The sequence below is a fragment of the Acinonyx jubatus genome, chromosome D3 (genome assembly GCF_027475565.1).
Source record: "Acinonyx jubatus isolate Ajub_Pintada_27869175 chromosome D3, VMU_Ajub_asm_v1.0, whole genome shotgun sequence".
Taxonomy (NCBI): domain Eukaryota; kingdom Metazoa; phylum Chordata; class Mammalia; order Carnivora; family Felidae; genus Acinonyx; species Acinonyx jubatus.
Window position 1 is genome coordinate 51,618,437 of NC_069392.1, and position 15,474 is coordinate 51,633,910.

At 36.8% G+C, this 15,474-nt stretch overlaps 2 protein-coding genes across 6 annotated transcripts in view; one reads left to right on the forward strand and one right to left on the reverse strand.

Moving 5' to 3' along the window:
- The window catches only part of DSC1 (desmocollin 1), a 353,895-nt gene that overhangs the window by 192,469 nt on the left and 145,952 nt on the right, over nucleotides 1-15,474 (reverse strand). The gene's annotated exons all lie outside the window — the stretch shown is intronic.
- Nucleotides 1-15,474, forward strand: part of DSG1 (desmoglein 1) — a 39,120-nt gene that overhangs the window by 17,000 nt on the left and 6,646 nt on the right. Inside the window, exons 8-15 of the mRNA XM_015082000.3 lie at nucleotides 1,752-1,886; nucleotides 2,190-2,375; nucleotides 4,937-5,196; nucleotides 6,520-6,659; nucleotides 9,747-10,082; nucleotides 11,713-11,846; nucleotides 12,177-12,249; nucleotides 15,142-15,350. Of these exons, the coding sequence (XP_014937486.2) occupies nucleotides 1,752-1,886; nucleotides 2,190-2,375; nucleotides 4,937-5,196; nucleotides 6,520-6,659; nucleotides 9,747-10,082; nucleotides 11,713-11,846; nucleotides 12,177-12,249; nucleotides 15,142-15,350 (1,473 nt within the window). The remainder of the gene's footprint in view (nucleotides 1-1,751; nucleotides 1,887-2,189; nucleotides 2,376-4,936; nucleotides 5,197-6,519; nucleotides 6,660-9,746; nucleotides 10,083-11,712; nucleotides 11,847-12,176; nucleotides 12,250-15,141; nucleotides 15,351-15,474) is intronic.

The following is a 15,474-nucleotide window of genomic DNA, read 5'->3' on the forward strand; positions in this document are numbered from 1 at the left end:
AGATGCTTAATCGACTGAGTCATCCAGGCACCCCTAAAAGCTCTATTTTTTAATGTGTTCTATAATGAAATAGATTTAAGAAACAATTGCTATCACATCCCCCATCTTGGCGAGTCACAGTGCATGAACATGGTAGAAGCTCTAAGAATTCCTACAAGCTAAGAAACTTGTTTATCTTTCTTTTAGCCCAGAATATCCTAAGCTCATCTGACAACAGAACTCTTCTTTTTCCTTCCTATATCTCACCTACCGACAGACCACTGATTACTTTGGGAAATGAATCACAGAATCAGTATGATGGAAAGGAATTGAGTAACATCCAGACCAACCTTCTCATTTACCAATAAGAAAATAATTAGTGATTGTCAGCAAGTTAGAATCAAGTTAGAATCTATTAATGCCATGTGGTCCCATTATTTAACATAAAAGTATCACCATTTTCATCTTTTAAAAAATATTGATAGGATTTACCAGGTCTGTATGTATTTGGGGGATATAAATGAAGAAGTTTTATTTTTGAATGGATAGTTAATTAAATTTTAGTTTAATTATTATAGTTATTTTGAAATGATGATTCCCCTATTAATGACTCCTACATTTAGGATAAAGGAGATTATTTTCACACTGTTTAATGATCCCAAAACTATCAGTTCCTAAGTCACCTGTATCTCCTTTTTCACTTGTTTGAAAACAACCATCAGAAGAAATTAACTATTAACATTTTCTTAAACTTTCTTAAAGAGCCCAATGGAATTCCTTTAATGTCACAAGACTTTTAGTGGTGAAGAGCCCTAAATATTAAAGGAACTCTGCAGTCACTGGCAGGCCACCAGGGCAGATATTTTTTAACGTAGAGACCGCGGAGAGCCCTCATGATGTCTCTAACTATGAATCCTATAAAATGATATCCACAATTTTGAATGAGGATGTGTGTATGCATGTGTCTGGAAAAGGCTTCACGGTTTTTTCTAGCTTGTGAAAATTTAAGCACCACTGAGTAGAATCAAGAAGACGGATCATCAATAACGCCACTGCTTCCACCTACCACTCCCACCTCCCAGAAATGCAAATCATTTCTTATGTCTTTATTCTTCTTGCACATTCCATGGCTGATTATTTACGGTTTGGAATTTTCATGCCATTAATTCTTGGTAAACCTTAATCTCTCTCCTCCTGACCATTTTGGTCATTTTATAAACTTTTGGTCACTTTATAAACTTTTTCAACCCTGGACGTATAATAAGGAACGAGGCCTTTAAAAGCGTTGTTTCTTTTAAATGACGCTGGATAAGCATTGCTGGAAATAGAAGTACCAACTGCTTGGGGCGCCTGGGTGGCTCAGTCGGTTGAGTGTCCGACTTCGGCTCAGGTCATGATCTCACAGTCCCTGAGTTTGAGCCCGCGTCGGGCTCTGTGCTGACAGCTCGGAGCCTGGAGCCTGCTTCGGATTCTGTGTCTCCCTCTCTCTCTGCCCCTCCCCTGCTCATGCCCTGTCTCTCTCTGTCTCAAAAATAAGAAAGAAAGAAAGACAGAAAGAAAGAAGGAGAGAGAGAAAGAGAGAAAGAGAGAAGTACCAACTGCTATATTGATTCATTGAGATCTGCGGATTTTCAATATTCTCTGTTACCCTGTCTTAATCATAGATTTATGTTGAATTAACATTCTAAAATTACTTTGCATGAGGCAGAATCAGGACTGTCTAGATCAACTGTGATATGTTTTGTAATGTGTTTTGGTATGTGTGCTTTTAGCAATACAGCCAGTATTCCCTTGCTGTGAGAGGCTCAGACCGAGACGGTGGGGCAGATGGCATGTCAGCAGAGTGTGAATGCAACATTAAAATCCTTGACGTTAATGATAACATCCCGTACATGGAACAGTCTTCAGTAAGTGTTTGTCCTTGGAATTAATAACTTTAATTCTAAAATTTGTTCAAATAATTCTATTCATAGGGACACGTGATAGTTTTAGTCACATAAAACCCAAATGTAAACAAACACGTACATTGTCTTGTGTTTGTGTACATAATACCTGGGCAAAATATATGTATTTGGACAACGAAGCATGAGACTATAAACACAGATCTCTTTTCTAAATAATGAATGACCATAAACATTCTCTGAAAATCTGGTATAGTTCTTCTCTCACTCACACAGTTGGTGTTAAATTTTTTTTCCTTCTTCTTTCAGTATTCTGCTAGTATTGAAGAAAATGCTCTACATTCAAATTTGGCCCAGATTAGAGTAATTGACTTGGACGAAGAGTACTCAGCTAACTGGATAGCAGTCATTTTCTTTATCTCTGGAAATGAAGGAGGTTGGTTTGACATAGAAATGAATGAAAGAACAAATGTGGGAATTTTAAAGGTTGTTAAGGTATGGTATAATTACCCTAAATAATTTAGTTTTTTAGTCTGTTTCAAAATGTTAATCTTAAAATGTTAACATCTCACAAAATTGAGTAAAAGAATAAAATACAGTGTTTTAAAATGATATATGACATAGAGCTTTTTTACCATTTTTCCGCTTATATCACTTTATGAAACCAGGCATTAAACTTGAACTTGACAGTCTCTTCTATTAATACACTATGCCTTCACAGATCATATAAATTAAGAGAATTCTAAAAATGAATCTTATTTTATACTCACAACAAAGTATGAGTAACCCTTAAGGTTCAGTTTCAGACATTTGAAGAATATTTTTAAGCAGATTGAACATGGCCTTATAAAAATGTGTCTGTGTCAATAATGTACATTAATTAATATGCACTAAGAATATTTATCATGTAATTAAAAGTTTAGTTCTCCCGTGTGTTTTTATAAAATTAAAATTAAATTACTGTCATTATAGAATTATCACAGTCCCATCTCCCTGTGGCTGCTGACCAAGGCTTATTATGAACACAAATATACTAGAGATTTGGTCCAAGCAACAAAGATTTGGTCCAAGTCAACAGAATTCTCCTATGTCCCCCCTACATTGATGACCCACCACATGTGGAAATTTAATAGAATTTCCTCTAAGATGTGAGAAAAAGAGAATGTGACTCCTGGGGAGCTGATAGTGAAGGTTTCAGCCTGTGCTAGAAGATGGATTGTATGCATTCTTTATGGCAAAACATAGTCATTTTTAAAACTATTTCCTTCTTTCAGAATAGTCCTGGGAAACAGACTTCTAAGAATTCTGTCCCCATAAGAATGTGCGATCATTTATCTCATGTCTTCATAAAGTGTCACTATGCCTATAGCTTCTATTTCCTGACGCAGGATGCAGATGCTTTAGTTTATTCCTCACAGCATCCCTGCAAATTAGGTTATATGCCCATATTGCAGATAAATACACTAAGGTTCAGAGACAGTATGTAACCTGTTCGAGTTCTAATAGCTAGTAAGTGGTATGGCTGACATTCAAACATAAGTTTCTCTAGCTATAAGTTCATATTGTCTCCTCTGTTCTATCTAGGATTCCATACTGGGGAAAATGAGTCCTAGTCTTTTTCATCCCAAATAACTACATTACTTTTAAAAATTAGTCTATTTATCCTCAATATCTCTATCCATAAAATAGGAATAATGTTGATTTTTCTTCCAGGCATGACATCCTATATTAATTACTTTATTATAATTATGTGTAATATATATGTATACATGATATTATAGACTTTCTTGGAATTACAAATGAAGCCAACATTATAGCAAGGATTAAAAATTGTACTAAATGGAGGGGTGCCTGGGTGGCTCAGTTGGCTAAGCATCCCACTTCAGCCTAAGTCATGATCTCACTGTTCCCTAGTTTGAGCCCCACGTCAGGCTGTGCTGACAGCTCAGAGCCTGGAGCCTGTTTCAGATTCTGTGCCTCCCTCCCTCTCTGCCCCTCTCCCACTCATTTTCTCTCTCTCTCTCTCTCTCTCTCTCTCTCTCTCTTTCTCTCTCTCTCAAAAATAAATAAACATTAAACAAATTCAAAAAAAATGTACTAAGTGGAGAGTTTGATGTATGAATCGATGGTCATCTAAATTACTCCCATATGAAAATTTAGAAAAATACACTTGGAACTTATGGGCATAATGCAAAGTTGTTTGTGAATTTCATAAGTGGTGAATTGACACCAACTTTCATAATGAAAATGACTACTTGATTATTTTATAATATGAAATAAATTTTTTCCAGAATATACTGAAGAAAATAAGGATTTTTATTATTTTTATACTGTTTGATTACTAGACTTATTGAAAGAAGTCACATTTACAGAAATAAAATTTCTTCTAAATAGTACTTTATGGATAAAAAGTCAAATGATTGAATGCACTATATATTTGGTCCATACTTTGTAATAAATAAGGCTACTTTAAAAAAATGTTTATTTTTGAGAGAGAGAGAGTATGTATGCATAAGAAGGAGAGGGGCAAAGAAAGAGGGAGAGAGAGAATCCCAAGCAGACCCTGTGAAGTCACAGCAGAGCCCCATGTGGGGTTCGCAGGGCTCAATTCCACAAACCATGTGATCATGACCTGGGCTGAAATCAAGAGTTGAACACTTAACCAACTCAGCCACCCAAGTGCCCCTAGATCTACTTTTTGAGAAAAATGAAATGATAGAAGCTAACATAAACTGTCTTTTTGCTACAAAATGCAAAAGACAAAAGACAAAATGCATCTATATATTTTGTTTTTAATTTGCTTGATGTATAATTAAAATTCATGTCATATATTACCAACTGTTTTGACAAAGGACCTAGGACAATTGGATTTTTTTCTTGCTATATTTTCATGTGTTTGTATTGAATTAAAGAAAGAATAGAGCGTGTATGTATATGTATTTATATTTAATTAAAGAAAGAGATGTAAGAGTTTTCTGGCCTATTATCAAAGGATTTGTCTTTCTTTCAAAATGTTTTTTCCTTATAGTAAAACTATTTCACTCTGTCATTTCTAGCCCCTAGATTATGAAGATATGAAGAATCTGCAACTTAGTATTGGTGTCAGAAATAAAGCTGAATTTCATCATTCAGTTATGTCTCAATACAAACTCACAGCAACCGCCATCTCTGTGACTGTGTTAAATGTAATTGAAGGCGCAGTGTTCCGTCCAGGTTCAAAGACATATGTAGTGACTAGCAACATGGGACAAAATTATAAAGTGGGAGACTTTATAGCTACTGACCTTGACACAGGTGTAGCTTCAACAACTGTTAGGTAAGACTGATATTCTCCAAATAACTTTTTCCATATATTGAACTTCAATACAGTGTGTTCTCTTTAGAAATTTTAAGTATCCAAATTAAAATACTTTTCTTTATTTTTGAAACCATCATTCAATCATAAAAAGTACTAACTACTGAATTGTTGTTTAATTTAGAGCTTTTAACTTAAGAAAACATAAAAAATTGTGCAAATGTAAGATGCAAAAAAAGTAAAGGTGTAAAATGTGGAAAATATTGGAAGTTTGACATTTCTGTGTTTATGTATTTTATTGACCAATTAGCTGATTACCACATATCATGGTTATTCTCCCATAAGATCTGATGGACTGATTTTCCCATTGCAGATCTGCCCAGATTGAAATCAATTAGATTTAGTTAGCTCATTTCAGCTACTCTCTTCACTTTATAATCAGCATTGAATAATGATACACTCTCTTTGTACCCCACAGATGTGAGTTCATTGAGGGCGGACCATCCCTCCCCATCCCCTCCCATCTAGTCTTTGAGTTTCACAGTGCTTGAGACAGAGTTATCTAAGCAATGTTTAACAAATATGTAAATGAGAAGGAAATTCAACAGAAGCCCTATAAAGTCATTGTGAATATGAGAAGGGAGAGTAAAAATTGGGAGAGAATGAAACCACAAACTGATGGAGAAGTAACTTAACTTCTTAGGGAAGAGAACAGTTTAGAATTAGAAGCAGCCCAGGGAGTTCCAGGATCTGGGTCTTCCAGGATAGTTCTGATGCTACCAAAACCAAATGAAAATGAGACTTCAAGCATCAAAGATGATTCTGACATCCAAGTGGGCATAAGAGATATTCCATTAGAAATGGCTGCCAACAATTTATTTTTCTTAAATTTAAACCTTTCCTATTTATTTTTTTAAAAAAAATTTTTAGAGAGAGAGAGAGTGGGGGAGAAGAGCAGGGGGGAAGAAAAAGAGAAAGAAAGAAAGAGAGAGAGAGAGAGAGAGAGAGAGAGAGAGAGAGAGAGAGAGAGAATCTTAAACAGGCTCCACACTCAGCAAGGAGCCTGACTCGGGGCTTGATCCCACACCACCCTGGGTTCATGACCCAAGCCAAAATCAAGAGTTTGATGCTCAACTAGCTGAGCCACCCAGGCACCCAAAACCTTTTCTATTTCTGAATGTGGTGGCACTTCCCTGATAAAAAATAAAGTCTCTAATAATTGAAAATAATATCCAGGGGTTATAACTACTGACTTGAAATATGTGTTTTATAATCAAAATCTCTGTCTCTCTGTTTCTCTTTTAGATAGCTAACATTAATTTGTACTGTTTTCTTCAAATACAGATATGTAATGGGAAATAATCCTGCTAACCTACTTGATATTGACTCAAGAACAGGCATAATTACTTTGAGAAATGCAGTTACCATGGAACAATATAAAATGCTTGGGGGGAAATACCAAGGAACAATTCTATCTATAGATGGTAAGAAATCAACTTAACTTTTTTTCCCTTCTAGAGGAAATTATATATACACTCAAATATTAAAATTTTAATTGTTATATTTTGAAATAATCCTTTCCCAACAGAAAAATCATACTGGCTATTATAGATTAAAATTTTTAATAATATGAGAAACAGTGTAACTCAGTGGCTAAGCCCATGAGCTCTGGAGTGAGACTGGATTGGTATCTTTCACCATCCCTTAGTAGCAATAAGATTTTAAAGAAGTTACTTAACCCATTTATTCCTCAGTCTTTTCTTCTGTAAAATGGGACACTAACATTATGGATCTAGAGATATTAAAAGAATTATTAACATGTAAAGCACTTAGAAAAGTGCTGACATTCAATAGATATTAGTTCTTATTCATTTCAAATGAAAATTTTAACTTGTATTCTTAAATTACTTTCAAATAATTAGTCCAAAAGAAAAGTTGATGTGACTTTACATAATTTTTTTGGAAAGGTGATATACAACTTCATGTGAACAATTTGGAAGTAGCATGCTTATATTACTTTGCCAAACCAACAGAATTAAAATTAGGTTGGCCACAAGAGGAGAGAAGTCCGAGACTAATTCCACTAAGCAATATTTGCTAATTCAGTTCCTCTTCTTGACTTTCTATTTCTCCCCTTTTCTCTCTCTCTTGTCTCTTTTGATTGTCCTAGACAGGGGTTGACAATTTCCACTTGCTTTACAGATTAAAAACAAATGAAATAGCATGTCTTTAAAGTCATTCAACAAGGTGGCCCAGTTGGTTAAGCATCTGTCTGCCTCTTGATCTCAGCTCAGGTCATGATCTCATAGTTTGTGAGATTGAGCAATGACAGCCTGGGGCCTGCTTGGGATTCTCTCTCTCCCCCTTTGTCTGCCCCTCCCCTGCTTGTGAGTTTGTGTACACTCTGTTGCATGCACTCTCTCTTAAAATAAATTTTGAAAAGAAACCATAAGTTTGAAGTCTTTCAACAATTCAGAAATTTACCAAATTATACTGGTTTTTTATCATAATTAGTCAAAATAAATATAGTTTTAAGAAAAGCATTTATTTATTTATTTATTTTGAGAGAGAGAGAGACAGAGAGAGAGCAGGAGCAGGGGAGGGGCAGCGGGAAAGAGAGAGAAAGAGAATTCCAAGCAGGCTCTGTGCTGTGAGTGCAGAGCTCCACATGGGTCTGGAACCCACGAACTTTGATATCATGACCTGAGCCAAGACCAAGAGTTGGATTCTTTTTTTTTTTTTAACTTTTTTAATGTTTATTTATTTTTGAGAGGGGGGGGGAGCACACAAGCGGGGGAGGGGCAGAGAGAGAGAGGGAGACACAGAATCCGAAGCAAGCTCCAGGCTCTGAGCTGTCAGCACGAGACTAGAACTCTAGGACTGCGAGATCATGACCTGAGCCAAAGTCAGACGCTCAACCGACTGAGCCACCCAGGCACACACCCCCACCCCCCGCCCCAAGAGTCAGATTCTTAACTGACTGAGCCACTCAGGCACACCAAAAATAAATGTGGTTTTAAAAATATACATTACAAATAGAAATGCTGATTTAATCTATAGATAAAACTTGTTTTGATTCAGTGCTGAAATCATCTTAAGCAATTGCTACTTTACTCCTTTTGCAGACAGCCAACATCAAGCTTAATTAGATACATGAAGAAACTGGAACTTCTGCTTATGAAATTATTAGACTTAGGGCAAATAGAGAGCATTCCTTTTGTCTTCAAAAAATGCAAACTTATATGTAGCGTATGCAATGATAATGATAAAAATAACAACAAAAACAACAGCAATAGCAGAATCAGCACAGCTGAGCTGAAAGGGCATGGGCTTTGATATTGGATAGACTGAATTTAAACTTGTCTCTGTTATGTTTCTTCATTTATTCAAAAACTATATATTGAATCCTGATGAAATGCCAGCCATTGTGCCAGGTTCTAGGGTTATATCAATGAACAAAGTCTAACACAGAGCTCACATTTCTATCATAGAGATAAAAACAATGACTTCAAACAAAATCATTCCTATGTGTTTACCCAATTTTAATAATCTTAGGAGAAGTCCTAACTATAAAAGTCTGAATGTACAGAGATGTTAATTATAGCATTATCTATAATAATTAACAGGTAATATGTGTAGGTAAACTATGGTCCACTTGATGTGAAATTATGTAGCCATAAAAAAACTATATAATGAAAAGTTTATTGACGTATGGAAGAATTCTCACAATGCAAATTAAAAAAATATAAAATGGAATGAGCCATATGATCTGTCAATATAACATAAATAAGTAACAAATTTTAGGCATTATAATTAAGGTTAAAAGATAATACAACAGTGCCCAGGTGACTTAGTCGGTTAAGCATCTGACTTCAGCTCAGGTCATGATCTCATGTTCAGGAGTTCAAGTCCCACATGGCGTGTAGAGAATACGTAAATAAAAACTTAAAAAAAAAAAAAAATGAAAGACCGTAAAACAACAAATAAAATCTAGGTCTAAAATATCGAGAAGTGTGTAAAACATTGTCTAAAAATGACTCCACTGTGGCTTATCACACACCACTGGCAAATACATAACATGGCATTTATTGTTTATGCTTCTCAATGTATGGGACAGTTTTTCAGGAGAGCACTAATATTCACCTTGGTCTCGGGTTGTCCTGGGTGGCTCAGTCAGTTAAGTGTCCGACTTTGGCTTAGGTCGTGATCTCACAGCTCATGAATTCCTGCCCCATGTGGGGGTCTGTGCTGACAGCTCAGAGCCTGCAGCCTGCTTCAGATTCTGTCTCTCCCTCTCTCTCTGCCCCTCTCCTACTCGAGCTCTCTCTCTCTCTCTTTCTCTCTTTCTCTCTCTCAAAAGTAAGTAAACATTTAAAAAAATTTGTTTTAAATATTCATCTTTGTCTTATTTTAAAACTCAGTCACAAACAAGAGACGATTTGGGAAGTTACTGAATTGATGAGAAGAAAAACATTGAAATAAGTTATTGATTCAAAAAATGGCTTTGTGTTGTTCGACAATTATTACAGTATGTGTATTAGATATTTCTTCCATTTTAAATCTTGTTACAGATACTCTTCAAAGAACTTGTACTGGAACGATTAATATTAACCTCGACGGTTCCGGCTGGAAAGAGGATGATAAAAGTAATCAGGGAACCACTACTGAAGACGGTGGAAATGACGGCGGTGGAAGTGCCACCGGAGGTGACACCGGAGGTGACACCGGAGGTGACACCAGTACTAACACAGCCGACAAAACTTCCACTGATTACGGCGGTGGTACCAATACAGACAGCAACACCTATGACCAAACAGGTGGTGGTTACCAGAGAAATCCCTTAGATAATGTCCATTTTGGTCCTGCTGGCATTGGACTACTCATCATGGGATTCTTGGTCCTAGGATGTAAGTACTTTTAACAATCTTATTCATAGGCATCCCCCTCCCTGAAATTATGGGGAGGAGATAAGCTTTCCGATCCTTTGATGAAAGGTACTTTCCAAATTCTTATTTTGTGCACGTATCAAGAAATGCCTGTTTGCTGTTGGGTTAATAAGATAAGAAAGTCAAAGTGCAATGGAGGACAAAAAGTTCCTTGCATTCAATCTCAGTGCAATGGGAAAGTGCCATAACAGGCAGGTTCAGACTGCTATTTGAGTGAAGAAGACAATCAGAAAAGATCCGAACAATCAGAAAAGGCTACACGGAAAAAGCAAACTTGCAGAATGTAACATAAAATTTATGAGAAGAGCTAATTCTCTAATTTCACTTTTTTAGCCATAGTAATTATTAACCAACATTTTAAAACTTTAAATTAAGTATTTTATAATGCTTCTTTATTTATTTATTAAGAGACAGAGAGACAGAGACAGAGTATGAGCAGGGGAGGGGCAGAGAGACGAGGGAGACACAGAATCCAAAGCAGGCTCCAGGCTCTGAACTGTCCCCATAGAGCCCAACGGGGTTCGAACTCATGAATTGTGAGATCATGACCGAAGCCGAAATCGGACGCTTTACCAACTGAGCCACCCAGGCACCCCTAAAATTAGGTACTTTATAAAAGTAACTTACTCAGGCATTGTTTATCTCTACTGCAAGTAATAGATGACTTTCACTTTGAGCTTGTTTTTTATATTGTTGATTACCTTTGTGTAGTGTAGTTGGTAACAGATTTAAAAATTGTGCATGGGCTTTGGGGTCAAATACCCCTAGATAACAAAGCTATCTCTAAACCCAGCAAATTTTCAAGAAAGCGAAATATACAGGATTCTTTCCCTCCTTTCTTTCTTTTTCCCCTCTCTTACTATCCCTCCCCTTATTACTATCCTTACTATGTTCCTTCCTCTCTACCTTGCTTATTGTGTCTTTCCATCCTTTGTCATATTTTCGACTTACATAGCCTTTACTTCATCCATCCGTTCATTCCAAATCATTTATCAAGATTATATTATAGAAAAAACTCCATGCTAGAAACTTACCTAAATGAATAAGAAAACCCAAATGATTACCAGAAAGACCTTGTTAGGTAGCATAATATTCTCTATTTGTGTGTGAATAAACTCAAGAAAAAATTCCATGTGGAGGAAGTCTTTAGGGAATAATTACTTGAAGCATGGGTTAAGATTTTACTGCTGAAATAAAAAAAGCATGCATGTGTGAAAGGAAAAAAATAAAGGCATGGAGGAGGGAACACAAAGACTCAAACACATTGTCTGTCCTCTGCAGCTCTTTTTGTCTCCTTTAATATTTTCCTGAGTAATGACAGCAAAAAGACTCATCTGTTTTAATGGTGTAACAATATCTATAATTTGAATACTAGATAACAAATTAAAAAGTTCATCACAGCCTAGAATACTGAAGCTCGCACTGATTTTGGTATCTGACGATCAATCAGTTTGTTTTCTGAAGCTTTCACAGTAATTTTAAAATCAAGTGCCATTATATTGGAGGTTCAAATTTATTCATAAAAAGCAAGTTGTTTTATTTTAATGTGGCTCTGCGGCTAATTCCAATATTCCTATCCTTTCCCCATCAGTGGTCCCGTTTTTGTTGATCTGTTGTGACTGCGACGGCGCCCCTCGTGGGGGCGCTGGCTTTGAGCCTGTCCCCGAATGTTCAGATGGAGCAATTCACTCATGGGCAGTAGAAGGACCACAACCGCCTCCCATAGTAAGTGCTAACTTGTAAGAAATGGCCTTTGGCAGTCACCGACCCTCACCCTCATGCACTGGAGCCAAGACGTTGGCCATCACTTGTGGTCTGTGCTGTTCTTTGTTCTGGGACAGCCAATGTGGAAAATGAAGAGAAATCAAAGGTACATCGAAATCAGATGGAAGTAACCAGGAAAGGCTTTCAAAATGAGGTTCAGGTTTTAAATGGATTTCAGAAGTTTCATAAATAGTGTTCTTTTAGAACCTGAGGTAATTTGAGAACAAACCCGAAGTATAATGATAGAAGCAAAAGAGCCATTAAAATGGGGAAATGTTTCTTGTCTTTTAGAGTGGATCCACTGTCTGTGTACCACCGGTACTACCTAGTAATGGAAATCTGATTGAATGCATTGATACCTCAGGTAAGAAGCTTTTTGGGTTTTGTTTTGTTTTGTTTTATTTTAACAGCTCAAATGACGTAAGAAGGAATTCTGTTTTGTCTTTGCATACCATATCAGTTCTCAATTATCTTATTAATCTTTAAAATTATTTCTATCATTCACTTTTAAATGACTAATTTGCAAATTCAATGGTAAGGAAAAGCCTATAGTAATTATTATTTTTATATGTTGAATTTTTAAAATCTTCCTCAATGATTAGAGAGCACTTATGAGACGACTCTATTAGGACCTCTACAAATAGGAGAGAAGAACTGAAATGTAGCCACAAGTCAAGTTTGGTCCAGGTCCAAAAAAATACAGTTGACCCCTGAACAACACAGTGTTAGAGATGTCGACCCCTGTGCAGTCAAAAATACAAGTATTAACTTTTGGCTCCCCCAAAACTTAACTACTAATAGTCTGCTGCTGACCAGAAGCCTTACTGCTAGCATAAACAGTTAATTAACACATAGTTTGCATGATATATATATATATCCATATATATATATATTATATATATGGATATATATATATGGATATATATATGGATATATATAATATATATATAATACTGTATTCTTACAATAAAGTGAGCTAGAGAAATAGTTTTTAAGAAATCATAAGAAAGAAATAATACATTTACATTACTGAACTTATTCATTAAAAAAATCTGCATTCAAGCCCATGAAGGGTCAACTGTACTAATTAGAATTAACATACAACCCAATTTTTTAAAGTTTATTTATTTTGAGAGTGAGAAAGAGAGCACAAGTGGGGGAGGGGCAGAGAGAGAGAGGGAGAGAGAGAATCCCAAGCAGGTTCCATGCTGTCAGTGCACAGCTCAACGCTGGGCTCTATGTGAGGCTCAATCCCATGAACCATGAAATCATGACCTCAATCAAGAGCCGAAATCAAGGGTCAGGCACCTAACCAACTGGGCCACCCAAACTCCCCAATGTATGACCCAATTAAAATAGATCTGTGCTCATTTCTGGAGGCTAAAATCTACCTTCACAATTCATGAATGATTCAAAACTACTCTGACTTAGCCACTATCATGACAAAGAAAAAAACTGCATCCATTCTCAGCATGAGCATAAAGGCTGACCTAAAAAGACTTGTCTGGTTTCTTAAATTGAAAGTAAGTGGATGAAACACCATCAGAATCTTTCCACATTCTCAGCTGAGGCTGTGTACAGGTGATGGGAGTTTTTCCTTGCACACCGTTAACCAAAATTATAACTATGACACGCCTTAAAACAGGGGTGTAGTCCAGTTCACAGGCAGAAATGAGGGAACAATTAGAATTTTACAGCAAAGGGATAGCTACCATGCTAGTAAAAACAAAGGTTTTTTTTTTTAATTTTTCATAACTTTGAAAACACTTGTACCATCTTGCCTTTTCTCAAAGTAAACAAAGTTAGTGATTCTCTTATTTTTCTCTCAGTCTTTTTCAAACTTGTTATCGTTACTTTCCTACTTAGAACTCTCTTTCTTTTCAAATGTGTATTTATTTTTGAGAGAGAGAGAGAAACAGAGTGTGAACTGGGGAGGGGCAGAGAGGAGAGGGAGACACGGAATCCAAAGCAGGCTTCAGGCTCCAAGCTATCAGGACAGAGCTGGACATGGGGCTCGAACCCATGAACCATGAGATCATGACCTGAGCCGAAGTTGGACGCTTAACTGACTGAACCACCCAGGCGCCCCCCTACTTTGAACTCTTTAAAATGGGAGAGGCACAGGAATGCTCACAGCTTGTAGAAATGTACCTTACCCAAAGTACTAGACACACTAGCCTTTAAACCTATCTCTCCTCCCAATGTCTCCATTTTTGTTAATGACACCAACATCCCTCACCTCAAAAGCAGAAGCTGGTTGACTCTTCTATCTTTTTATTCTTTTTTTTTAAGTTTATTTATTTATTTGGGGGGCAGGGTACACATGCAGGCCAGGGAGGGGCAGAGAGAAAGGAAGAGAGAGGATCCCAAGCAGGGTCCCCACTGCCAGTGCAGAGCCTGACATGGAGCTTGAAACCATGAACCACAAGATCATGACTGGAGCTGAAATCAAGAATCAGAAGCTCAGTCGACTGAGTCACCCAGGCATCCCTCTATCTCCCTATCCTTGACACCCACTCTGTTCTCAAGACTTGTCAAATCATCAGTCTATCAGGATTTACTTACACATTTATCCCTTCATTACATCTATAAACCTTTACACAAATCTAGAACAAAGCACAATGAGAGGCACCAGAGTTATAAAAGTATAAAAAACACACTGTCCCTAAAATCAAGATCTTTAAAATATTAAAGCTATGAGGCATTTATCCCACAGTCAACACTTTCCCTCTCCATGGCTCTTCCATAGTCTGACCCATGATTTTATCTAACCTACCTTGAATATTGTAACAAGCTTCTATCCGCCCATCACATCCAAGTGAAAACCAAGGTTCTCCAAGTAAACCTTTCCTCACCACAGCCATGGCCTCTCCTCTGAAGCCAGTGGTTCTTGGGCGCTCTTCTGGACACCCTGTGCTTCTAACATGTTGGAGTATTCTTATACTATTTAACTTTTAGAATTTCGGTGTTCCCCCCCAGACTTCCTCAATTTGAAATCAAACTCTCTAAAGCATATGTTTTTATAACCTCTATGCACCACCTCCAGCATGACACAATTACCACAAATAGTTAATATCAATTAACAAATTAACAAACTGATTAATAATATTATTTTGAACTCAATATCATATTTACAGCTCTTTATGTTTTGTCTTTATTTGATTTAAATGAAGAAACCATACATTATAGAAAGTTATTAATTTTTAGTCTACAAGACACTAGAGAAAGTAAACTTGATTTTATCAACAACCTTTAGGGGTTTACACAAATGAGTACGGCGGCAGAGAAATGCAAGATCTAGGAGGAGGAGAAAGAACAACAGGCTTTGAACTAACAGAAGGAGTTAAAACACCAGGAGTACCTGAGATATGTCAAGAATATTCTGGAACATTAAGAAGAAATTCTATGAGAGAATGTAGAGAAGGAGGTCTGAATATGAACTTCATGGAAAGTTACTTCTGTCAGGTAAGGTCTTTAGCCCCATGCCTTCCTTCCCATCCTGTGCCCCCGGCTCTACTCCAGGCTGCCACTAGTCCCCAGCAGGGCTCTAGCAGTTTCCCAGCCTCTAGTCTATGCCTGACAATCATAC